We start from the raw sequence: 24,899 nt of genomic DNA on the forward strand, positions 1-24,899 counted from the left end.
CCTCTGCACTTTATCAAAAGGGGGTGTGGGAGTGAGCTTTTTAGGGACTGGTGTGGCAAAACATGACGGGGCGTGCATGGTGTTTACCAGGCGTGTGCTAAATTTGGGGACAAGAACTGTTCAAGTTACAGGCGGGTCAAGCAGGAGGTGAGGGCGTCCTCAGGCAGGGAAACGACATTGAATGAAAAAGGCAGGAAATTAGATGACTACTTAAAAGAAACAGGCAGGAAAAGGCAAAGAGTAAAAATTCTCAGACACTGAAAGCACGAGCACGAGCGCTGCCAGTGTTTTCAAGCAGTGAGAATTGCACTGAGCACTGCCTGCCCGGACTAGCCCTGGCTAGCCAAGACAATGCCAAAACGCCCACTGACAGAGACCATGTGCGCTAATTTTAACAAAAGCCACCCAAAAATGCACCACAAACACTCTCCCAACTCCCTGACCATGTTTCTTTGTACGGGAGCAGAGGTAGCTCTGTTCGTTTTATTGCTATTATTATTCTTAAAAGTGGTCGAGTACTTGAGTGGCTTGACTGCCCTGTGTGGCTTGGCGGGCCGGCAGCCTGTGTGGACCGATTCCGACTGATCGTAGTTAGTTAGGTATGTAATTAGTGCTAATCAAAAACACTGAAAACACCGAGACAGGGCAAGGCAAGGCAAAGCGAGCAAGCAAGCAAGCAAAACACAGCAGAGCGAGGCAAAGTCGGGCAAGCAAACCATCACGCACATGTGCGGCGTACCTGAGCAGACATGCACAGCTTTCACCACCTACCCAGGTACCGACAAGGCCACAGCTGTGCCACCTGGACAACTGGACAACTGGACACGATGCGCCGCCTCCTGCATCTGCCCTGCAGCATCTCGGCATGGCCAGAGAACAGGCCGCACACGGCACACACGCACACACGCACACACGAGACGCCCCTCGTACAAGTGTCAGGGCCCAAACAGCAAAGTGGAAAAGCTGCCATTCTCTGCACCTGTATCCGTACCTGTCGACACTCGACAGCATTGAGCAATTTGAGCACTCGAAATTTAGCCCACAACCTACGGATGCCTTCCAGCAAGCAAGCAAGCACGCAGTCAGTAAGGCAGGCGAAAAAGCAGGGCAAAGAGAGTATTCAATTATTACTAACTAATAACGGCTCGATACTTGATGCCCACCCACATTGTAAAACATACTAAATAGAACCCATGCATTGCAAATATACCTAGGGAGCACCGACTCGTGACCGGCCTTGTAAAGGTAGGGCAAGGCGGCAAGCAATTAGGTAGCAATCAACGAGAAAATCTCTGCTACATATTGCTACTCGACGTCTCCGTACCACCATCAATCTGGTTCATGCCCAAATCGCCCGTGGCTGGTGAGAGAGGCTCAACGCAATCGATATCCATTGCCCAATTATTACCGTGGGCTACATTTTCGTGGCTGATGCACCACCTGCTTTCAAGACTCTTCTACATACCACAATACCACCCGACCGCCCGTCACATATCGATGGCTACACGTCGCCGATGGTTCTCTGCCTCTGGCCATTGCGCCTCCCAATCTACCAGTCAAAACCCCTTTCGGCCAATCAAACTGCACCAGGGAGGATAGTTCGACAACCCTAGGATCATCGCCCTGATGCAGAATACCGAATCCTTACCCAGGCATGCCTCATGAAACGCACGGCCACTTTTTGCCAGCCTCTACCCCGTAGGCCCATGGTTACCCGTTCAAGACTAATTTGACGCCGAGCGCGTGAATAGTGATGTGTTACTAGTACACCGGCCACCCGTCAGTACGGTGTACCTCGATACGACGCGACTTGAACACCAACAGGAACAAGGCTCAACATGTGAAGTTTCGTTTGGCCGGTTACCCCAAGGAACACAAAGAGCAAGCCGCATCGGGCTTCTCCACGAACCACTCATCTTTTCCCCTCTGCGCTTAATACCGGTAAAAACTTGATCGTAGTGACGGACCCAACTAACTATGCGGGCTGCCGTCGTCGCCATCATCGCCAGCCCCCACTCGCAACCCAGTTATAATAACTACCTATTACTGTCCACTGACAATGCCTGAACGCCAACAAAGGAACATGTCGCCCTCCCTCTCAACCTCTCAACGTCGCACCGCTTGATGGCTGCCGCCAGCCTCCAGCCAAATATTGCTTTCACTGCAACTTGCATGCCCAAACCAGGGCAATCTTTCGATGCCCTGCATGCTAGTACCTGATCTTCAGTGACGTTTTGCAGCGGGTAAGCGACTAACTACTGATAACTACCTTGTGGTGCTTGTCAAGCAGGACAAAGGCTAAAAAGAGACACCCTCGACCCTCTCTTGTCTGCCATTGATTTTCGTTTATGCCTCGCTGGTCATGCCAGCAGCATGCCAGCATTCCACAACGAACGAACTCGTCTGCACCGTTGAACCTTGTCCAGGGGGCCCCCCGACCGCGTGACGAGGCCGCTGCGCGTAAGAGACGACGTGAACCTCGCCACAATCTACCCAGCGCTGCTGAGTCAAACTAAGCGACTTCAGCTTCCACCGACCTCTTCCACGATTGACTTGAGGCTTGTCAGCTCCAACTTGCAAGCCACACCGGATGCCATGCACTCTCTGTCTGTGCCTCTTTCCTCCCGAATCCTCCGTCATCAACTCCCCACCCAAGCTGCCAAACATGAAACACTTGCTGCAGACTTCCCTTTGCGCCTTTCGCCTCGCCTGGCCCTTGGAAGTTCTAGCTCCGTGCTTCCGCTAAACTGGCCTCGCTCCTTGTCCTCCTGCCGCTTGTCTTCGCTCCCCGCTACCGGGGCATCCGCACCACTGTCGATTTACGCCGAAAAGTCCAACAACTCTCATCGGACCAACACTAACGCTGGATATCAATTCGACGCCATCGAGCCATGGCGAACCACCTCGTTTCCTCTTCTGCAGTCGAGACTGCCCCGTATATAGCCAACGAACGATGCATTGTCCGAGACCCGCATCGGCTCTCGTATTTCTCCATATTTCCACAGTGTCCGGCCAAACTCAGTCGTACCACCCACCCCCCATAAGTACCGCTTTGGCTGCCAAAAGGCGCTTGTGAAGCCAATTCGCCACGTACCAGTTGCCAGTCTGCCAGTCACCAGTCAGTAGTCGGGAGAGCGAGTCAGCTCCATACTAACCAAGACCAATCCAAATCCCGCCAACGGACCGTGCGGAATCTCATAAGCGTGAAAACGATCTCTCAGATTCATCTCGTGTGATACATGGGCTTGCTATTGAGTTCTGTCTTTCTGCAACTTGCGGTAGATGATCGCGCAGAGCCGCACCAAACCAGATGGGACGAACTTTACTCCGTACCACCTTTCCCATTGATCAGGCCCTGCTTTTTCATGAGCAAGGAGCTCAACAACTACAGCCATAAAATATTGGCCTTAATGGTCAGTGGTTGCTCCGCTGATGAACAGCATTTCGATAGTCTCATTGCCAGCAATTGCGTCTACTCTTCCTCCCGCGCTCCCTCAAAAATAATTGAGGGTCCAATCGGAAGAAGTAGCATAAGCTGAAGAAGTAGAGAAAAAGCACTTGATGATATATAAGAAATGAAATGGAAGTTGAGGGCATGTTAGAGAAACGGACAGAGTGGGCAAAGAGGAATCGCGGATTTCCGCAGCTTGCTGGAGGAGTGCCCCTTTTCTACCAATTCCTTTATCATGCCTGGTTGATACCTCGCAGGTCTTTCCCTTGCCAACTATATGCATATGCAAACGGATCCCATTAACTGGGTCGATAGAGTGAACACCAAAAGGGCTAGTAGCAGAGAAGTCTGCTTTTGGAGGCAAAGGGTGAAGCGCTTCTCAAGGTACATCCAGTACAGTCGCTGTGCGAATGTAGAATTGCAGGAGATCTGTTGTTTCAATTTACTAGCATAGTTTTGAGTCAGCTCAATCATGAATCCATAGCCCAAAGTCAAGACCGTGTGTCTGCGCTTACACTGGTGACATGTTGGCGCATCTGTTAGTTGATTTCACAACACTTGGTAATGTCCAGGAATAGGTTCTCATTTTGGTACCATGCCAAGAAAATGGGTTCTTAAATATTCCTAAAGGCTGCGTTCAACGTCCAGATTTAGGTCAACACATGCCCTGTTGGATGTCTATAGATTGTTGCGCTATCGGGTAGTGGTACGGAGAGCAGTAGTTGGGCTCTTTGCAGTCGGAAGATGAAATGATCAAAGGTTCGCGGTATTCTTTCTCGTCTTTAATACTCACTTGATTAGCTAGGAAAAGGCTGCCTCTGTTAGCGTGACTGAGCCAACGCGAAAAATTATGGTATTCATGTTTATAATGCCTGATCATAGCGTCGGGTCGAGGCAACACCCACCCTTCAATGTCCAGCTTTTTTGCCTCAACAATGGCCGTACTCGCCGAAAATGCCGGCTGCAACACGATTATCGCGATTCCTGTCTCAAAGTTTAGTTAGATATTTTCAAGGCTTGACTCAAAATTGAAATGTCGGGCGTCGCAGCTCGCTTCCCGCTCCGACATCAATCGTTTATCGGTGTCGAGCGCAAGAATCCCATCCACGCCTGGCCCAATGGTACGTACAAATGTCCGTGAACATTGATTTGCCGGCTTTATCATCGGTTAAGTGGGCTTTAAGTGATTTTTTCTTCTCTGCTGTTGCTACGGAACGGACGAGCTAGATATACTGGCCTGACGCCTTTCTACAATGAGAAGTGGCAAAGTAGCGAGTCGTGGCGCACTGTATGGCGTATTCCCAGAATCTCCGCCAAGGGATCCGACGAATTTCGTCATCATACGCAGCCAAAATTCTAGACTTTTCTTCTTGAACGCCATAAAACCTGTGCTTGTTACAGGTGCTGGCTGCTCATCGAGGGTTGCGAGACGGCACCGTGTTGGCGGACCCTAAACGGTGCACCAAGAGAAGTTTTTTTGCTCACCTTGTCGATTCGTCCTGTCATTTGCATTAGGGAATATTCTTTGGAGTCGCTAGAATACTTGAACAGCCTGGGAGCCATACTTGACAGAGGTTTACTTGCTTGCGCAGAGTTGCAACTTGACGTTTGACGCTCCCACAGCTCCCTCGCCCGAGGATGGAGATGAGAATCAACATTTGCTCACGCAAAGCAACACAGCTCCCTCGCCCGAGGATGGAGATGAGAATCAACATTTGCTCACGCAAAGCAACACAGCTCCCTGGTAGCTTGATTACAGACATCAAGTATTTCAACGTGTCAAACGTATATTGAGTGTATGTGAGCGCGTAACTAGGCAAATGTACATCTCGTCATATAGCGATTACGTCGACGATGCTTCCGGCGCGACACCTCCCGCTACATTGCCACCAACGGAGCCCTTGCAAACCTTCAGAATAATTGTTGCGCTGATTACAGTTACTGGGGGTTATTGTAGAAAACAAGATGAGAAGTCGCAGCCAAGGAAAAATACCATCGTCGCCGGGGGCCCGACAAAGACTGACAGAGTGCCTAGAGGTGCTGGAGCGAACGTTGCTGCCAAAGAAGCTCAAGGTCGATACTTTTGCTGCATTGTTGCCGTGCGTCTCAAAAAGCTCAGTGATGATGAACTTCTTGGTGGTGTACGAGAAGAAATCCCGTGGCTCTTGTTGGATCAGGTACTCGACGCTCTGCGAGACGAGGAAACACGAGGGGTGCTGGAGGAAGCATTCGACGACTGTACGGTACTGACAATTGCACACCGCGAAGAAACTATTCGTCGCGTGGATTTTACGGTCGCGTTGGATGACGGGGAGATGGCGACCATAGTTGCAGCCAGATAGAGGCTGATCGAAGTGCTGCAGCTTTGCAGCATTGATGCGTGTTTCTTGTTGTTGCATCTTGTTTTCTCCTAGACATCACTGCTAGGTTGCGCCCCATGTTTTCAATGCGGCGTTGTCTTCTTGTTACACCAATATATATATATCAATTACCAGGTGCTCCATTTGACGGAGCAGACAGAGCCTGGAACTGCTCAGCCCAGACGGCCTCCTGACGATGTTGGATAATTCTTGTCTCTTCATTTTTTTCTGTATCTTTTTCAAGAGCTTGCACTGCTCTGTTTTTCTGATGAGACAACATCTACTTTGCGAAGTTGACTTTTGCTTTGATTGAGTCTATGACAAATACTAGTATCCTAGCTCCCAGTCAAAGCCAAGTTACATTGCGTCTCTTTTACATTGCCTATCTTTGACAAAAGAGACATGCACTCGAGCGCCAGCGCAGATACATGTTCAAGACACATATCGGTGCAGTCAGAAGCAATCTTGTCGTTCCCGTTGAGAAGTAATGGCCTCGGATGGGGACTCTTGCTAAGTAGCCGCACTGGTAGCCGTAGGGAAGCAGTATGTCTGACTAGCTTGGAGGCCAGCGCAATTCGTACCAACCGCCGTGTAATCCTTGTAGAATTGGGCGAGATTGATGTTTGTGTATTGCGCCTGGATCTTGCTGCAGGTGTCACCCGGCTGGGGGACATAGGATTGACCCTTACAGCTTGTCTGAGCACCGTTGGATGAGGCGGTAGAAGGCTTTGCGGCGGGAGCAGAGCTGCCGGCATTGGAGCTTGGTGCCGGAGGCGAGCTGCTAACAGGAGGCGAGCTGCTAACAGGAGGCGAGCTGCTAGCAGGAGGCGAGCTGCTAGCAGGAGGCGAGCTGCTAGCAGGAGCTGAGCTGCTAACAGGAACTGAGCTGCTAACAGGAGCTGAGCTGCTAACAGGACGCGAGCTGCTAGCAGGAGCCGAGCTGCTAACAGGAGGCGAACTGCTAACAGGAGCCGAGCTGCTAGCAGGAGGCTTCGAGGTGGGAGAGTTGGTGCCGGACGCAGCTGGCGTGCCGGAAACGCCGATACAGACGTCGTAGCCAAGCATGAGTTCTTTGCAATCCTTGGTGATTTTGGTATTCCACTTGAGGCTATTTGGAATGTTACTGACGATTCAAGCATGAGCGTGGTCAGCTTTTGAACTTACAAATCCTCCATGTTGACGCCCATCGGCTTGACGACACCTTCGCAAGTGTCACCGCTTACGACCCTATGCCACTTATTGCCTGATCAAACGTTTAGAAAAAGTATCTTTTAGGATAGGAAATAGCAAAGACGCACACTTTGGGTCAAGACCTTCCATGGGTTTGGCGGCTTCAGCCCTGATGGCCATGAGAGTGCCTCGGTCGCGGCCAATGCCAACGGCCGAGACCGCTCCGGCCAGAGTAGCGACCAGAACAGTAGCAAAGCGAACCATTATAATTCGAAAGTTTTTTTTTTTTTGGTTTTGAATTCGGTGATTCAGTAAAGTTCGTTGGCTGGAGGGTATGACGAGACGGTGAGGTGAAGGGGTATTTTTTCGTAGTAGGGCTGGATGAGTTTCGTTGAAGAGGGGGCCAGAAGTGCTGACGGAAAATGCTTGGGAAGCGAGCCGAATGAGTATCGATTTGGTTGGCTGTAGTTGAGTGATTGTAAGACGAATATGCTGAGAGCGCGAGGTAGACTGCCTTTTATACAACATGACGGCTCATTGAACAGACGTGACTTGGTCGTGATAGCGCCCAGGCATCAAGGCGGCGGCGACAGGAGCCAAAGCCGAAACAGACGTCTCTAGACACAGTAGCTCAAGGGTAATTTACCATACTCCTTGACGTGTGAGAATGGTTTCTCGCTTATTACCTTTCATATCCACGGAAGACCAAAGGATCTGATAGGACAGCCACCAAGCCAGGGCCTGTGTGTCACCTGTTTCCGTTGTACAGCGGCAAAACTCTACCTGACTATTTTGGGGAAATGAATATCTAGGGGCGTGCGCGCCGGTTCTTCAAGTATGCCCTGTCCTACAGGCATGAGCTACGTGCTACACATGCACCGGTTGTACAGGGCCTCAATACCCCCCAAACCGGTTGTGGCTTGGATAATGCTCGCGCGCGCGCAGTTCACATGCTATTTTGAGAAGCAGAGCATCCGTCGGAGCTGGTTTCAAGTCCCTAAACAAGGCAAAGGTGGCAACTGATTGAGTTACAGGGCGCTTCCTGGCCGAAGACGCGTACAGGCCGGGGCACTGTAGTGTCTGGCTCTGAGGTAGCGAGCGCCAACGTGCGGGAAACATGACCTACATAATGCGTTGATAGACTCTGATACCTGGATGGTTATTCAAGATATGCTCGCCGCTTATAACTACATGCAAAATCAGTGAGATACTGAAAACCGGGCGAGTCGATCGACGGACAGTTGGCCCTAGTCTGGAGCAGAGACTCGTCGGTAGTCACAAGCTACTCGTTACTATTGATCGGTTGCAGAATACGATGAGATGGCGATTTATCTCTCAAGAAGGTTCTTGTTCTGTCTAATTTTCGGCATAAGATTTTTCTTACAGTAACAGAACAGTTCTCTTTGTGCCACACAGTGCGTGGGCATTTTGGGCAAGAAGCCATGACTTTGCTCTCTAGAGGCGTTTGGCCAATGAGCGAAAAATGCGGGATAGAATAGCAACTTGACACTATTCAATTTTTGATATGTCGAGAGCAAACTTGCTCGCATCTACAAGGCAGCCGTCCAGCGTCAGGTCGGAGCCATGGCTACAGTGGGTGGCAACAAGTATTTGACCCCCCCGAGGTCACCACCACAGCCACCTTCCTAATTAGGCTGTTGCCAGCCTAACTAATTCGCCGCTTTGACGCGTAAGATTACCCCTTTTTTTTAATTTCTTCATTATTAGTAGAATAGTAAGAGGTCCTAAATTAACTATATAAATACATAGCTAAATCTATAAGCTTTAAAGCCTCTATTAGGGTACTAAGTAAATATATTAAAAGCACCCTAAGATCCTAATATTAATAATTAAGTATATAATTAAGAAGGAGGTAAAATAATAAAATAATACTAGCTAGCTATAGTTAAAGGTACTACTAAAGCTCTTATTAGCTTAAAAAGACTATATCTTATAATATATTTAAACTAATTTAAAAGTTATATATAAAGACCTTCTAGTTAATATTAATTATATAGTTAAAGAGTATATATTATAAGGCTTTCTTTATACTAATAACCTTAGGAAGTAGCTATAACTTTAGAGGTAATAGCTAATATTAGTATAGGTAGAGGTATACTAGTAGTAGGTAGAATAGTATTATAATATTAATTAGCGTTAAGTTAAATAAAGTAATAAGTATATAGTTAAGAGAGGTTAAGGGGCTACCTATAAGTAGTCTTTTCTCTAGTTAAAGGATTAACTTAAATAAGGTAAGGTTTATAAGGTAAAATAGTAAGATAGTATATAGTAGATATTCTAGGCTACCTTTAGGTATTAATAGTATATAAGACTTATAGTATTTAATAGTAATATTAATAATAAAGGTATTTATAACCTTTATAGTGCCTTTTTACCTAACTTACTTAAACTAAGTAATATTTTTATATATAATAATACCTTTATATATATAGCTTATATTATTAGGGCCTTATTAAAAGAGATAGATATAAAGGTTATAATCTAGCTACTTTACTTACTAGACCTAAACCTAATTAAGAACCTATAGTTTTTAATAAAGAAAGAGATTTATTACTTATATCCTAATCTTTATACTACGCTAGATATAGAGGAAATATATTAGAGGCTTTATAAGGCTACTATCTAGGCCTAGTATAATATCTATTAAGAGGTCTATAAGAACCTCTATAATATGATAGACTATTATATAGAAGCTATTTATAAAGTAAATAGCTAGTATATAAAATACTAGGTGAAAATTCTATAAATAAAGTAGTATTATAATAAAGATTATAATAATGCCGTATTTGGTTAGGCTGGCTGTGGTGGTGACCTCGGGGGGGTCAAATACTTGTTGCCACCCACTGTAGCTACCCCGCGGCAAGCCGGGGGCGGAACGCCGATGCCGCAAAGCGCTGACCCACCACCGGCGGGCGCTGGTGTAAGAAAGTAGCGTGGCAAACGTGGGCGTGGAAAGCTGAAGCCCATGGCTGAATTCCCTCTTTACCAAGAACACATTGCGGCGTCTTTTTTTTTTCTTCTTTTTTGAATCAACAACCAAAATCTTGGCCATTCACACACAATGAGCAACACTATTGTGGTCGTCGGGTGAGTTCTTACTCCGTGCCCCCCCTCGCGTGGGAAATGTCAACTGTTCTCTCTCGCTAACAAAACTGGCACCCAATAAACAGCGGTGGTGTGTCCGGCATCACGTCGGCGTACCTGTTGTCCAAGAGCAAGGGAAACACCGTCACGCTCGTGGCCAAGCACATGCCAGGCGACTACGACATTGAGTACGCGTCGCCGTTTGCGGGCGCCAACGTCCTGCCGTGAGTTGTGCTGGCCCTCCTACCCCCCCTCGCGCGCCGTGCTGAATCACAAGGCGCGATGGATGCATCGCTAGCTAACACACGGGCTTCACTTGGCTGGCGGCTCATAGCATGAACTCAGACGCCAACAGCAGATGGGAGCGTCGCACATGGCCCGAGTTTGAGTGGCTTTGCAGAAATGTTCCAGAAGCAGGCTTCCATTTCAAGAGTACGTAGACGCACACACACATACACACACACACCCCGTCACGGAGAGGCAAACCTGGCCACACGATCGCAACAACACATGCACAGCAGGCGCTGTCGTGATCTAGCTCCCTCACTCACCACGTGGCAAATCTCTCATCGTCCTACGTCAAGCTGACAACCGTTTTTCTTTTTTGTTTCATCTCACCGACAGACACTCGTGTGTATCGCAAGCACAAAGACTTGAACCCAGCCACGGCCTCTGCGCCCATGGATCCGCTGTTCAACCTAGATCCGTGGTACCGACACATGATGCCCGACTACCGCGAGCTCGAGGCGAGCGAGCTGCCGCCCGGCCAGGACAGCGGATGCACCTTTACCAGCGTCTGCATGAACACGCCCATATACCTCGCGTGGCTGGTCGGGCAGTGCGTCCGCAACGGCGTCGTCTTTAGGCGGGCCGTCCTGTCGGAGCTCTCCGAGGCGCGGCGGCTCTCCCACACGGGCCGTCCGGCCGACATCATCGTCAACGCCACGGGCCTGGGCTCTCTGAAGCTCGGCGGCGTCAAGGACACGGCCATGACCCCCGCGCGCGGACAGGTTGTCCTGGTGCGCAACGACCGGCCGTCGATGCTCGTGACGTCGAGCGTCGACGACGGAAGCGGCGAGGTGTTTTACATGATGAGCCGCGCCGCGGGCGGCGGCACCATCATTGGCGGCACCTACGACATGGGCAACTGGGAGTCGCAGCCGTGCCCCAACATTGCCGCCCGCATCATGTCGCGCGCCGTGCGGCTCGACCCGGAGCTGGCCAAGGGCAAGGGCGTCAACGGCCTCGACGTGGTCCGGCACGCCGTCGGCCTCAGGCCCTATCGCGCAGGCGGCGTGCGCATCGAGCGCGAGACGTTGCGCGACGACACTGACGGTGGTAGCGTGCACATTGTCCACAACTACGGCCACGCGGGCTGGGGGTACCAGGGCTCTTTTGGCTGCGCAGAGAGGGTCGTCGAGCTGGTCAATGAGATTCGCGCGGCCAAGGGGGATGACCTCTCCAAGGAGCCGACGCTGCTCAATTTTGAGAATGAGACGGTGGCATCGAAGCTGTGATTGGGCATGTATTGACTGTGGGAGAATAGAAATAAGCAGACGGATCAGTGTACTCGAGACTTGCGACGTTGAAGTTTGAATATAGCTTACAGTTTACTTGTTTTAAGTCAATGGTATTGAAACTAGCTCAACAGTGTGTCTGAATTAATTTGTACCAGATATTTTCGCCGCGCCCCGCTAATTTATAGCACAATGCCCCTTACAAAACAGCTTACTCATGTTCAATCTGTCACCCACCAACAAAGCGACCTTGAATCGTCTCGTCGCCACAGCTTATCGGAGCTTTCATTCAAACTTGTCGCGGGCATCCGAAGGGGCGATTGAAGACTGATGGAGGCCAAACACAGCTCCGCGCGGGCCGCCCGCGAGCCTCCCGTGCACATCCGCGCGCTGACGTTTGTCCTCGACGTGGCGTGCGGCCGGCATGCGCTGTCGCCGCTGATTCCCGTGGCGCTGTGGCTCGCCGACGCGGTGCTGACCTGCCTGGTGATTTGGAAGGTTCCCTGTGAGCGGCTTATCCTGGACTCCCTTGCGCGCCCGTTTGCCATGGCGAGCATAGAGCATTGACTAACCACCCGCGGGGGGGGTTGCGCGGGCGGGCGTACAGACACGGAAATCGACTGGGTTGCGTACATGGAGCAAATAACGCAGTTTGTTCACGGCGAGCGCGACTACACAAAGATTAAAGGCGGCACCGGCCCGCTCGTGTACCCGGCCGCGCATGTCTACACGTACACAGTGCTGTACTATCTCACCGGCGAGGGCAAGAACATACTACTGGCGCAGCAGCTGTTTGCTGTGCTGTACATGGCGACGCTGGGACTGGTGATGCTTTGCTACTGGAAAGCCAAGGTCTGTCACAGCTCCGTTACGACTCTACAACACTCGGCGGAATCGCTAACATCTTTGGAACCAACAGGTGCCGCCGTACGTATTCCCGCTCCTCATCCTTTCGAAGCGTCTGCACTCCGTCTTTGTCCTGCGATGTTTCAACGACTGCTTCGCCGTCTTCTTCCTGTGGCTCGCCATCTACTCGTTTCAGCGGCGCCTGTGGGCGCTCGGCGCCATGGCCTACACCTGGGGCCTCGGCATCAAGATGTCGCTGCTGCTCGCGCTGCCCGCCGTGGCGGCGGTGCTGCTCCACGCGCGGGGCTTCTCGGGCGCGCTGTCGCTCGCCTGGCTCATGGCGCAGGTGCAGGTCGTCATCGCGCTGCCCTTTGTCGCCACCAACACAAACGGCTACCTCGGGCGCGCCTTTGAGCTCTCGCGGCAGTTCAAGTTTGAGTGGACCGTCAACTGGCGCATGCTCGGCGAGGCAACGTTTCTCAGCCGCGGCTTCGCGCTGCTGCTGCTGGCGCTGCACGCCGCCGTGCTCGCCCTCTTCCTCACGACGCGCTGGATGCGGCCCGCCAACAAGCCGCTCCTGCGCGCCATGGTGCCTGCGTGGCTGCGCTGCCGCTCGGCGCTGACGCCCGACGAGGAGATTCGCGTGTCGCGCCGCGTGACGCCCGAGTTCGTCACGACGGCCATTCTGTCGGCCAACCTGATTGGGCTGCTGTTTGCGCGATCGCTGCACTACCAGTTTTATGCGTACTTGGCGTGGTCGACGCCCTTTTTGCTCTGGCGCGCACTGCCCAACGCCGCGCTCGTGTATCCGCTGTGGCTCGTGCAGGAGTGGGCGTGGAACGTGTTTCCCAGCACGAGCGAGTCGTCGACGGCCGCGGTTGCCGTCATGGCGACGACGGTTGTTGCCGTGTACCTTGGCACCCGCAACGACGGCATCGTGGTAAAGAAGCCCGCGGCCAAGAAGCAATAGACGGCTGGGGCGAGACGTGTATTATAGTCCAAAAGAAACACAGAGCAGGAAACCAAATATTATTCATAGATGCAATATTCATCAGTCGTCATATGGCTGCGGGCCGTAGATATATCTATTCGTCTTCCGAGTCACTAGGCGGCATCTTGCCCACGTTTGATTCCTCTTCCGAGTCGTCCTGGTCGTAAGCTGCCTTGGCAAACTCCTTTGGCCTTGTGCACATGATTAGCCCATCACTTCTCTCTCTCTCTCTCTCTCTGTGTGTGTGTGTGTCTCTCTCTGTCTCTCTCTCTCTCTCTCTCCATATCGCGACGCAAAAGTTTCAAGGACCCGGACCTACCAGTACGGCATCTTGCGCCACTCCTTTTCTCCGCGCACAATGTTGATAATCTCGCCCTGCGCGCGCGTGTCGGTGGCGCCGTCCTCGTAGCGCTCGGCCAGGGCGAAGCCGCCGCGCTTTATCCAGATGGTGTTGCGGAAGCGCTGCGCGAGCTCCAGCACGAGCGTCTTGCGGTCGTTGGGCAGCTCGCACAGGAACAGGTTGTTGCCCTCGGGCTTGACGACGCGCACGAGGGTCTGGTTGGCGGCGAGGACGTCGGGCGGCGTGAGGGTCTCGTCGGCGGCGGCCTGGACGCCGCGGTTCGGGCGGCCCATTTCTTGGTAAAGGGGGTTTTTGAGAAGAGGTGGTGGAATGGCGGAGTGGACGGGTGAATGGGAGCGAAAAACTGGTTTCGGGTGCGATACTGTAGTTATCTTAAAACACCTCGGTGGGTTGTCTAAATGGACTATGTCACCAGTTGGGCTTTTATCTTGTACAACCATTTTTTTTTTTTCAACGGTGTCGATGGTGGGGTTCGAGGTCGACCAAATGAGCGGGGTGCTACCTGAAATCAGGAAGCGCAGAACGACAGGTGTGAACAATTCTTTTTCGGCTGTCTGTGAACATGACTTTTGAATAGTAAGAAATAACGAGCTACTTCTTCAGGACTCTTCAAATCCATGAAAAAAAAAAATAAAGGATAAAAAAAGACTGAACAGAAAAGCTCAACGCATGTGCCGTGTTCCCTCTAGACTGGTGCTGACTCGAGGCTACTCACCCTTGATGATGAACACTAACAACTACAGCAACACGACAAAATGTCTGCAACATATTGGCAAATTTACGCCAAGATGCACGCTTCTGAAAGACATGAGAGAGTCGGAGAACTCAAAGTCTCTTCATACTATAAGCCCCTTTGAATTTAATACCAAGTGCTGTTTACAGACTGTACTTTGGTAGGAACATTACGCCCATCTCGGACTTGTATGCGGGGCTGTAGGTAGTTGATCGGCTCGGACAAATAATATTAGGTAAATATGGCAATGTCAGGATGAAACCGAGCACCATGCTGACGAAATGATGCAGGACTGTTTGCTTTTTGGTTTCGTCTCCTCTTTTCTGCATGTATGTCTTTCGGTTGTCTTTGAATCCGATCGCTTTATCATCATAGTCTAGTCGAGCGCTTCCCTGTAATCAACTAACCAAGGCAAAGTCGGCCAAGATCACTAATAATGTACAAGTAGAAAGTTCATTCAGCCCATTGTAACAGAAAAATAGGCTCAATCCGGATCGCACCACGACGCGTCGATCAATGAACCCTGGGTTCGGTCTCAGCAAGCAAGCAGCCTCCATTACATCATGCGGACTGTTCCATCTCGCCCGTTCCTCTCGGCCGCCACTAAACAAAACCCGCGTTGAAAGTCATTCTTGGCGGGCTCCGCCGTAGAATACGCGTATCTGAACATGACCAACAAAAGTTTCGTCAGCGCCCCAAACAAGGCTGTCGCCGTCTTTTCTACTAGTTTTGCCAAGAGGCGGCTCCTTGAATTCGTCCGACCAAGACGCAAAATATATTCTCGGATGATAGCTGTCCCGTCCATATTATGTAGCGCTCTGGGAAATGGCCCGTCATTTCTGTCTTGAAGATGGACTCGAGATGGGGTCCCTGCTCCTCGGCAAAGCCCTTCTAGAATGTCTCATCTCGAGAGGCCACGGACCACGGTGGCGTACCGTGAAATACTTTCCATCGCAGCTTCCCGGGGAGAATCATGAATGAAAATATGATAGAACTGGCACGACTGGCTAGCGCCGGAAAACGGTCCCGGATGTGTAGCCATCCGGCCCTAGAACAACTAAACACTATTACTTTGAGAAGCGCCACCGGAACTGAAAGACCGGCCCCCTTCCTCCCTGGCCAAGAAGGCTGACGCCTTGTGGTTTTTAGTCACCGGCGTGAATACACATATTTTCTACCGGTTCTTGTCGCTGACAAGGGCTGAACTAGTGAGCCCGCCAGCCATTGTTAGTGCCACCTGTACGAGGCTTCGGACGGTGTCATTTTAGATACATTAACGGAGACCTTTTCTTTCTCTCATTCTCGTTTGATTCTGTCGCTCTCATATATGTGCCTTGTCTTCCAGTAATATCCCGACGCCGCTCTCGCCTTTTGTTTCTCTGTAACAAGATACCCCCCCTCTGCGTTTCACAGCTTACACACCCTCGACGACTTTCAACAACCGCTAATCAATCCCTCCCATCCCGACACTTCCGTGTGCCTACTACGTTCTAGTTTCACAATATTGAATATACCAGCGCAAACTCGACTTGGAAGCGACCGCGTGCGACGACAACGACAACCGCCGTCATGGCCTCCAATCACACCATGGCTAATCCCTACAAGAGTTGTGTCCAAGTCACCGATGACTGCCCGGTCCAGGCCACCGTCCTGGGCTACTATCCCAACCTGGGATCCGGCTACTTCTTTACCGTCATGTTCGGCCTCTGCCTCATCGGCACCGTCGTCCTTGGCATCACCAAGCGCACATGGACCTATACCGCCGCCCTCACCTGTGGCCTGATACTAGAAACCGCCGGTGTGTAGTATCTATTTATCCCCCGGCACAGTAGATGCAAAGCCATCCCCCCCTCCACCCCCCTTCATTCCCCTTGAACTGACACCTGATTTACCTTTTCTTCTTCTTCCCAGGTTACGTCGGCCGCATCCTACTCCACTCGAACCCGTGGAACGAAGGCGCCTTTGAGCTGCAAATCTGCACAATCATCCTCGGCCCGACGTTCATCTGCGTCAGCATCTACCTCACGCTCAAGCACGTCGCCCTCGCGCTCAACCCGCGCCTGTCCCGCCTCCCCGCCGCCTGGTACCCGCGCATCTTCCTGCCCGCCGACGTCTCCTGCCTCATCGTCCAGGCCATTGGCGGCGGCATCGCCGCCGCCGCCGGCCACGACAAGCCCAAGCTGCAAAAGACCGGCAACCAGGCCATCATTGCCGGCGTCGCCCTGCAGGTCGTCGTGCTCGCCGTCTTTGGCGCCCTCGGCCTCGACTACCTGCTCCGCGTCGCGCGCTGGATGCGCGGGCCCGAGGCGCAGGGCTCCGAGGGCTTGCGTGTCTGGCGCAGCCGCCGCTTTGTCATTTTTCTCGCCGCCATTTGTTCGGCCTACATGGCCATTTTTATCCGCTGCATCTACCGGTACGTGAAACAAAGAGTCGTGCTGAAAAAGGGGGGGAAAAAAAGGGAAAGAAAAAAAAAAAGAAGAGCGAAATTTGCCACTTTTTGTTACTGACTCTTGACCAACCACCAGTATCGCGGAAATGGCCGGCGGCTGGGGTAATCACATCATGCAGGACGAGCCCAGCTTCCTCGTTCTCGACAGCTCACTCGTCCTTGTCGGCAGCGCCCTTCTCACGATTTTTCACCCGGGCATCTTTTTCCCCCAGATGCGTCACAACGCCGTCGCGCGCCGTCAGCAGCGCGCCGAGGAAAAGGCGAGCGCCAAGCGCGACGCCGCTTCGGCCGGCGGCAACGAAACGGACGAGACCCGGATCCCCGCTTCGACGGGCCCTACTCCTCCCGAAACGACCAGCAAGGAACAGGTCTAGAAAGAGGTTGCGAAAAGAAAAAGTGTGACATTTTTGTGTATATGTGGCGGCATGGTCCTGCAATTAGACAGAGGGTGAGAATACCATTGATGAACGGCCGAATTCAGCGCGCAATAAGAAAGGCATCATCTCGGTCATTCTGGGTTCTATAAACGATTTCTTCTCGTTATATACTATATTAGTCCATCATTCATATACTTGCCAATCATCTGGAATCGGTCCAGGCATGGCTTGTTTCTTGCAAGCATCGCTTCATATGCCATTTCGCCCAAGCAGTGTGTGCATCATTCATGCCTTGACCAAATGATCTTCCTCCCCGTCATCGTCAGTTTCCTCTTCCTCTTCCTCTTCATCTTCTTCTTCCTCGTCAGACTGTTCTTCTTCTTCCCCACTCTCCTCTTCACTTTCTTCTTCTTCTTCTTCTTCTTCTTCTTCTGTCTCGCCACTTTCTTCCTCTTCGTCGCCCTCAGCAAGCCAGTCGTCCAGCGTCTTGGTACCGAGACCCTCCGCAATGCCATTGGACTTGCTTGGTGCAGCTCGCACAGCTTCGTCAAGAGCTTGGCCAGCAGGTGCTGGGCCTCTCTCGTTATCATATCGCGAATACTGTCCTTCGTCCTGTTCACGCAGTCTCGGATCTGGCTCTTTGCCGGGTTCGACCCAGTCAGGGAGCGCCTCATATCCGCTGAGCCCATGAAGACCGCCGCCACCTTCAAGTACAAGCGTTGCTGATCCCAGTGGAAATCCCTTTCTTGATTCTGAGGGGCTTGGTGCTTGGGGTGCAGGTTTCGGTGCAAGGAGCATCAGTGTAGCAAGCTGTGGCACAGAGAGAAGTGACCTATACATTCTTGCGCGATCACGCAGATCATACGATACATCATATCTGACGAGGACCATCAGGTAGTCCCAGAGGCGCTCGATAGGGTGCGTGTCGAGTGGTTGAGGGGGGTCATCCTCTGCAGCCTCGGCCTTTTCATTTTCTGTACGACGATTGATGTGGTGTAAATAAACCTTGGCACCGAGCAGGACTATTTGTCTCTTTGCAACTTCCGATTCGTGGACAAAGTCTTTGAGGAGGATTCGTAACACGTCTGGTGCAATGTTGTCCTGTCCATCTAGACCAGAGAACTCGCCAACAAGCCAGATGATTGTGGCCCTTGCCTGAGGGTCAGTGGCTGAGTCCAAGTTTTTGGCAAGGCGCACAACAGTTCCAACGTGGCTATCGGGGTTCTGCTGAATCAAGTGCCGAATGACCGTAAGCGACTCAGCAGCAAGGGTACCGTCAAGGCTGGTAATTTGGCTGAGAAGAAGCTTCAGACAGCGTGGTGACGTTGTGGCGTCAGATTGCGCACATCGGCCTATAGCCCGCACAGCCTCTTGTACCAGACCTTTGTTTGTGCCCTGCGAAAAGTGCTCGAGCTCCTTCAGAATCAGACTTTTGATATGCGGCGGGCTATGAGGGAAGATGAGAGTCAGGACCTCAAGCTTGAGCTCCCATACGGGCGCGGAATCTGTGGCTCTGACCAAAAAGTGACTGGAGTACTTGACGAAATCTTTTGGTCGCATCAAACACACCGAGACAATGTTATACAAAGCAAGCTGTTGAATATCTTGGGCGCCTCGCATGAGTGCGATAAGGGGACCAACAGCAAGCTTGACATATTCAGCGGTGCCAATCTCGACATAACACCTGGTTACAGCAACGACCACACCAGAGTTTCGACTTTGTAGCAAAGGACGAATAGCGTTCAATAGCATGCGCAGATCGGGATCAATGTGCACGCTAGCATCAGCCTCTTCGGTTCTTGATTCGTTGTAAAAGTCATCTGCAGAAGCAGGCTCCGTAGATTTAGATCTCGAAGCTCCAGCTCTTGGTCTAGGAAAACACTTTCTTGCGTAAGAGCTCATCAGTCGCAGCATGGCAAGCTGACTCCATTCATCCATGTCGACAATCTTGCGAACCAGGCCTCGGTAGTGTTCATGAATCAAATCGATTCTGTCGGGACACATTTCGAGGAAAGCTGCAACAGCTGCGCCGGCAACAAAGTACTGCTTATCTCCAATCAACGTGGACAGGTAATCGGTAAGCTGCGGCGCTTGGCTCGGGTCGAGTCGGTAGCATTTGGGGATGGCAAGAGCAGCGGCCTTACGGACAACAGGGCTCATATCGACGACGCCCTTTTTAATAGCCAAGGAGACAATCTGGCTGATGACGGGTACGCGGATGCCAGACATGGTCTTGAGAGCCAGAGCGCGAACCTGCGGATTGGTGTCGGAGAGGGACTTTTGGATCGTATTGATGGAGAGGAGGGCGAGATCGGGCTCCTGCTCAGCATAATGGATGAGGTAGATGTAGACGAGCTTTTTGATTTCGATATTAGGCGACGCGACGTTTTTGACGACTGAGGAGAAGAAGGGTAGGGTCTTTTGGTTTCGGTACATCATCTAAAGCCAGGGTCAGTAAGGGTTTGGTTGGTAGGAAAGACGCCAGAGGGCAGAAGGACGGGCGTACAGCAACAACGCGTCGTAGGCCTTCGAGCACATCACGATCGTTGCGGCTGTCGAGCAGCTTTCGCATCTGGTTTCGGTCGAGTAGTCTGGAGCTCGTGCGACTGCCACGAGTAGCTTGGGCGGCGTCAAGCGTGAGCTCCCTCGCTGGAAGGCATCAGCGATAGTAAGAGCGGGAATGGGGTGCTGAGCAACATACCGGCCTCCATGAGGCTTGATATCCGCGATATGGACTCCATTGTGCAGCGACACTACATGTGCCAGCGAAGCTCGAAGACGTACTTGTCAGTTGTCGGAGGGGGGTTGGGAAGCAGAGTGGGCTGCACTCGTCAACTTACGGTGGGGGCACGCACGTTGAACAATGTCAAAGCCTCGTGCTACAGTCGCTGCTATGCCATGCCATGCTCTGCTCACTTTGACTGCAATGGACAAAACATGAATCAATTCAATCTCTGTAATGGCTCTGGTTGCTTGCTATCTCTCTAGTTTTCTTTTTTTTTTTCTTTTTTTTGGGGGGCTCTTCTGATGGCGCTGTACACTGTGACCTGCCATGCCCGTCCCTCCCAAATTGCCCAAGACTTATAAAGTATACAGAGTAGTAAGGTACATGAGTTGTGTATTCTTGGCAATCCAAGCTATTGCAATCACCTCATTAATAAAGAAGATTGGTCTAAGTATTTCCAGTTGAGGCTTCGGAGAACGCAACAGGCTCGGCTCCTCTTTGTCGCCATGTCTCGGGGGGCCAACCGAACTCGGAGTTGCCGCCTGCGTCGTACCTGGTTCCTCAAATAAAAGATCAACATCAAAGGGTAACCAATCATGCAATTCATGTCTGATTTACTGACTTCATCCTTGCCTGGCTGAATACAATTAAGACGAGCTAGCAACAAAGTGCGTATGATTCCAAAACTGGCCGTCTTCCACACCCCCCTCTAGCGACTTCCATGCAGATTTCGGCGGGTATGGTGATGGATTAAAAACCAAGCGCATGTCGAAATTGTTTGAGGACTCATTTGCATACCGAGCACGACTTGGCTCTACAAAGCGGCCCTTTTCCACACGAACCGTGTATGTCTTCGTTTGGAACGCCTCATCAGTCAAGCTGAACTCGTTCACCAAGGTACTCTTTGTCAACACCGACGTCTGGGCACTTTCTGGAAGCCGCTTTGTCAGCGTCATCTGGATATGCAGCTGGCTGCTGTTCTCAACGTCATCTGCGGATGCAGCGGCCAGAGACCCGCCAACCTGCGCATCAGCAGCAGCAGAAACGCTGTTATCGGCAACCTTCCATTCAAAGTCTGCAGCAATCCAGTAATTGAAGTTGCAAGCACACCATAGCTAGGAGAAATTAGCAAGACAGTGCCAGGAAATTACCGCCGACACCGAAACAAACCTCGCCTGTCCCGTCTCCCCGAAAGACGATATATCTTCCTTCGCTGTCAAAGTACCAGGCTGGTACTGAGGACAGAATAGCAGCTGTAGTCTGAGTCATTTCTGTAAAGAATGCTGCTGAAAAGTAAGACGTGTCTCTCAAAAGAGGATGATAGGTCGAAAGTTCACATGTTGCAGGAGATAATACGGGTTGCCAGTACAAGCGGAGGTGGGGCAGTCAGGCCCAGGCCAGGCTGCGCCTGCGGTGCTCAGCCATTCAAATCAGCATGATTGCTCGACGCATTACTATTCGGAGCTTTATAATAGTGGACTATATCAGACAAAAGACTCCCGAGTCAACCTTAATAGGAAAAACGTTTATCACATGTACAGCCACAATGCTCACACCTTCCCAACGAGATAATCTCCCCCCCCGGAATTTCCCTGCTACCTCAGGATGACTTTGTAGACATGTTGAACATCGTCATTTACTATGTCTACTACTTCGACGGGGGTTGAGATATGTCAATATACTATGCGTTATGCGAGGACATACTGACGAGCAGTGAGCGTCACCCTTACGGTTGCCTCTTGCCCGTATTATCCGGAGACATCCAAACGATCCCACTCAATACGAGTAGCTTGCAGATGATTGTCGAATGTTAAAAAGCAATAAACCGGCATTTGAAATGCCGAGAGCCGAAGTGAAACGTGCTGAAGTGATAGGCCCATTTGACTGCACGTAGTCGTCAGCTAAATGTAGTATATATACGTGCAAGTCCTCTCATCTCAACGTGGAAAATTGGTTCCTCAGCTCAATCATCTCGACTTACTCTACTCTATCAACCCTGTGACAACATGAAGTTCGCGCTTGCTCTTACCCTCGCCAGCTTTGGTGCTGCCGCGCCGTTGGCCGAACGCGGGCCAAGTATCGTTCTCGGATACAGAACAGTGAGCGCGGTATGTCGTGGTTCCATCCCTCGGAGCAAATCAGTGGCCAATCTTCCTATAACTGGCATTGCCTAATGCAAAGTGTTGGGAGCCCCCACGTCTACATGGTTATACAGTCACTAATCGGTTACATATAGGAACAAGCCAAAATCTACAAAGACGCAGGCAATACACTGGTCTGGACCAAGACTGAAAGCTCTGATCAGCTTGGTCCTGGTGTCTACATTAGCCCCAAGTACGGCGACTGGCCTGGTCAGCCAAACGGCTGGGACTGTGTTTTCCTCGCGGATTCCACGCCCTGGAATCCAGTCAACAAGGCCTGGGTCCCCGAGAAGAACGATCAGGGTCAAAACCTGTGGTGGAATGCTGGAGGTAAGTGAATTATTATTCCGTAGCTGTAGATTTAGAATATGCCGTGAAATCCGCTAACGTTTCGCAACATAGCCACAGCGAGAGCCGCCTATCTAAAGACCATCGGCGGGTCAAACTTTACGCCAGAGAATACTGTGCTGTTGAGCCAAATCCAGGGATTTCAACTCTTGCAACTCCTGATCCCACCGCAGCTTGTCAAGGATCCAAAATACTTGAAGACTACCACGCAGTGCGCTGCAAAGTCGGACACGGCGGGCATCGAAGCAATCAAAAAGTACGGTTCTGTGGACTGGAGCAAATGGCCGAATGTGAAGGGCACTCCCCAGCATGTTTGAGTTTCACTAGCGTACCTCAGTAGACACTATTAGAAAAACTACTGCGCCTGCACGGGGAACGTAATTTTGGCCAATAGGTCTTGGCTGAGGCTATTGTGCACTGACTCTGCAAGGCCAGATGCTATAGTTGATCGACGAGCGTTGATTTTGCCGACTGTCATAGCTTACTATATAATCTGTAAAAATCAGATTCTTTTAAAGTGTAAGCTTCCAAATTCACTGCGATATAAAATTGCAGTTTGGCACTGGCCCTAGTGAAAACCTAGACTACTTTGGTGTCTAAATCATTCTGCGATGTTCTGTTAACTATTCTTTGCAGGCGTTCTTCAAGCGCTCCGCCCGCGACGACTACATTTTATCGTAGTAAAAATGCGGATCCACACCTTTATTCATGTGAATCAGGCCCTATATGCGTTTATAACATTGTAATAAGTCTACTTCCTGATTCGTACTCGTGAAAGCGGCCCGAACCCGGAGAACTGACTCAGTGTTGGGAGACTGAAACTGGGGTCTCTTCAAGATCGACTGATCATAACCCCACGTTATTACTCGCTCCTTCTACTAATCCCCGGCCATGGCCGTTGTTATTATCTTGCCTCCACTACCCCTGCACTGATCTGTTACATGAAGATCAATCAGGTCGAGGGTATCACCACAGCACGTCGCAGGTTCTCCACGTTATTCGGAAGTGTTTATTAAGCCCAATCGATCCGAATTGCGGTCGCAGGTCTGATTTCGGGGATCCAGATTTACCATTGGCCGAGTGCCCGTTCAAAGTGGCAACTTGATTCACCTTGTGTACGCGATTTGAGGCTGATGGGTGTCGCAGGCGAGTGTCCTGACTGAGGCCGGCCGGCTCATCTACTGCGACAAGCCGTTCATAAAGGTCATCAATCCCAACGGCATCTGATAGAAATATGGTTACGGACAAAAAAACTCCGTTTCCAAAGCGTAGAATCGCTCTAGCAGCAAAAAGCGATGCTCGCCTTACGAGCTTCCACATTCAATGGAACTTCTCCACTAACGCTTGCATCATGTGCGCTGGCATCAAAGTAATGGTTCAATCAAAGGGCACCAATGTTGCTGAGGCTCCTTGGCCGTTATCGCCATCGGCGCTCTAGGCCACATCGACATGAAGCTAGTCAAAGCTTTGGTGTGCCACTCCCGAGGCACCTTTCAACCAGCCCGCACCGGCTGTTAGCGAGTAGCACTACGAGTTTAATGCCGTCGACATCAATCATAGCTCGAAAGAACTGGCTAACTTGAACGGTGAAAGGCCGGCGCGAGGATTCTAGCCACGGCGCTCGTCGAGGACGCTCTGCATGAGTAGTGACTGGGTATAAAGGGCGACGGCAACATATTATTACTCCGGGCAAAATTTATGCATTCATGAGATGTTTCGAGGGGCGTTTGTGAAGAGTCTTTGTGAGAGGTGTTGATGAGAGGGTGGTTTTTAATGAGAAGCGCGGCAACGACAGTGATACGGCCGTACAGAGCCAGAAACAGAAGCATTATAAAACCAAGACATGGTTTAGCGTAGGATCATGTCGTCGTATTCAGTGATTAAAGATAATGCACACTAAGAAGAGTTAAGATGCTCATTTCCTAACGCCCGATGCTACGCCCATATGCATGCTAAGAAAAGGAGCCGTCTCCTCCAAATGGTGCTTCTCGCTGAAGCGACGACGCCAGGCAAAGAAAAACATAAATATACACTGCCATGACCGAAAATCTCATACTTTGGCAAGAACGCGGTATTCGACATAGTCCTCGCCGTTGATGGAAACCACTTGGCCCTTGGCCGTGAGCTTGCCGGCAAAGGGTCCATTGGGGCTGCGTTGGTACACGACGCCGTTGTAAACCTTGGGCTTGGTGTCGTCGGCCGAGCTGTCCGTGACCGACGACGCCGTACTCACGTCCGCGGAGTCGCGACTGCTGTCAGCAAAGCCTGACTTGTCCATGTCCACCGTGGCAGCGGCGGCCGCCGCGGCGACGGCCGCCTCGGAGA

At 51.2% G+C, this 24,899-nt stretch overlaps 10 protein-coding genes across 10 annotated transcripts in view; 5 read left to right on the top strand and 5 right to left on the bottom strand.

The window, feature by feature from the left end:
• Window positions 1-4,484: 4,484 nt before the first annotated feature.
• Window positions 4,485-5,793, top strand: BBA_04551 (uncharacterized protein; the record flags this gene model as incomplete). The annotated part of the gene is made up of 3 exons (XM_008599648.1): window positions 4,485-4,572; window positions 5,003-5,195; window positions 5,292-5,793. The coding sequence occupies 3 exons, from the start codon at window positions 4,485-4,487 to the stop codon at window positions 5,791-5,793; spliced, it is 783 nt and encodes a 260-aa protein (XP_008597870.1).
• Window positions 5,794-6,091: 298 nt separating this feature from the next.
• On the bottom strand, window positions 6,092-7,245 carry BBA_04552 (LysM domain protein; the record flags this gene model as incomplete). Its single annotated transcript, XM_008599649.1, has 4 exons — window positions 6,092-6,126; window positions 6,393-6,919; window positions 6,976-7,054; window positions 7,110-7,245. 4 exons carry the CDS (start codon window positions 7,243-7,245, stop codon window positions 6,092-6,094), a joined length of 777 nt encoding a protein of 258 aa, XP_008597871.1.
• A 2,818-nt stretch (window positions 7,246-10,063) lies between these two features.
• BBA_04553 (D-amino acid oxidase) lies at window positions 10,064-11,603 on the top strand (the record flags this gene model as incomplete). The annotated part of the gene is made up of 4 exons (XM_008599650.1): window positions 10,064-10,089; window positions 10,173-10,310; window positions 10,421-10,518; window positions 10,711-11,603. 4 exons carry the CDS (start codon window positions 10,064-10,066, stop codon window positions 11,601-11,603), a joined length of 1,155 nt encoding a protein of 384 aa, XP_008597872.1.
• A 330-nt stretch (window positions 11,604-11,933) lies between these two features.
• Window positions 11,934-13,419, top strand: BBA_04554 (putative NOT-56 mannosyltransferase G6G8.10; the record flags this gene model as incomplete). Its single annotated transcript, XM_008599651.1, has 3 exons — window positions 11,934-12,108; window positions 12,211-12,455; window positions 12,523-13,419. 3 exons carry the CDS (start codon window positions 11,934-11,936, stop codon window positions 13,417-13,419), a joined length of 1,317 nt encoding a protein of 438 aa, XP_008597873.1.
• Window positions 13,420-13,534: 115 nt separating this feature from the next.
• On the bottom strand, window positions 13,535-14,073 carry BBA_04555 (translation initiation factor 1A/IF-1; the record flags this gene model as incomplete). Its single annotated transcript, XM_008599652.1, has 2 exons — window positions 13,535-13,631; window positions 13,760-14,073. 2 exons carry the CDS (start codon window positions 14,071-14,073, stop codon window positions 13,535-13,537), a joined length of 411 nt encoding a protein of 136 aa, XP_008597874.1.
• A 2,030-nt stretch (window positions 14,074-16,103) lies between these two features.
• Window positions 16,104-17,357, top strand: BBA_04556 (RTA1 like protein; the record flags this gene model as incomplete). The annotated part of the gene is made up of 3 exons (XM_008599653.1): window positions 16,104-16,332; window positions 16,446-16,947; window positions 17,060-17,357. 3 exons carry the CDS (start codon window positions 16,104-16,106, stop codon window positions 17,355-17,357), a joined length of 1,029 nt encoding a protein of 342 aa, XP_008597875.1.
• Window positions 17,358-17,645: 288 nt separating this feature from the next.
• Window positions 17,646-20,101, bottom strand: BBA_04557 (AP-3 adaptor complex subunit beta; the record flags this gene model as incomplete). Its single annotated transcript, XM_008599654.1, has 3 exons — window positions 17,646-19,799; window positions 19,867-20,009; window positions 20,062-20,101. The coding sequence occupies 3 exons, from the start codon at window positions 20,099-20,101 to the stop codon at window positions 17,646-17,648; spliced, it is 2,337 nt and encodes a 778-aa protein (XP_008597876.1).
• Window positions 20,102-20,732: 631 nt separating this feature from the next.
• Window positions 20,733-21,354, bottom strand: BBA_04558 (uncharacterized protein; the record flags this gene model as incomplete). Its single annotated transcript, XM_008599655.1, has 2 exons — window positions 20,733-21,200; window positions 21,256-21,354. 2 exons carry the CDS (start codon window positions 21,352-21,354, stop codon window positions 20,733-20,735), a joined length of 567 nt encoding a protein of 188 aa, XP_008597877.1.
• A 737-nt stretch (window positions 21,355-22,091) lies between these two features.
• Window positions 22,092-22,891, top strand: BBA_04559 (uncharacterized protein; the record flags this gene model as incomplete). The annotated part of the gene is made up of 3 exons (XM_008599656.1): window positions 22,092-22,193; window positions 22,322-22,556; window positions 22,629-22,891. The coding sequence occupies 3 exons, from the start codon at window positions 22,092-22,094 to the stop codon at window positions 22,889-22,891; spliced, it is 600 nt and encodes a 199-aa protein (XP_008597878.1).
• A 1,531-nt stretch (window positions 22,892-24,422) lies between these two features.
• The window catches only part of BBA_04560 (uncharacterized protein), a gene marked incomplete at both ends in the record, with an annotated part of 1,069 nt that continues 592 nt past the window's right edge, over window positions 24,423-24,899 (bottom strand). The window contains 2 exons of the mRNA XM_008599657.1: window positions 24,423-24,470; window positions 24,631-24,843. Coding sequence (XP_008597879.1) covers window positions 24,423-24,470; window positions 24,631-24,843 — 261 coding nt within the window. The remainder of the gene's footprint in view (window positions 24,471-24,630; window positions 24,844-24,899) is intronic.

The sequence above is a fragment of the Beauveria bassiana genome, assembly GCF_000280675.1.
Source record: "Beauveria bassiana ARSEF 2860 unplaced genomic scaffold BBA_S00010, whole genome shotgun sequence".
Classification (NCBI taxonomy): Eukaryota; Fungi; Ascomycota; class Sordariomycetes; order Hypocreales; family Cordycipitaceae; genus Beauveria; species Beauveria bassiana.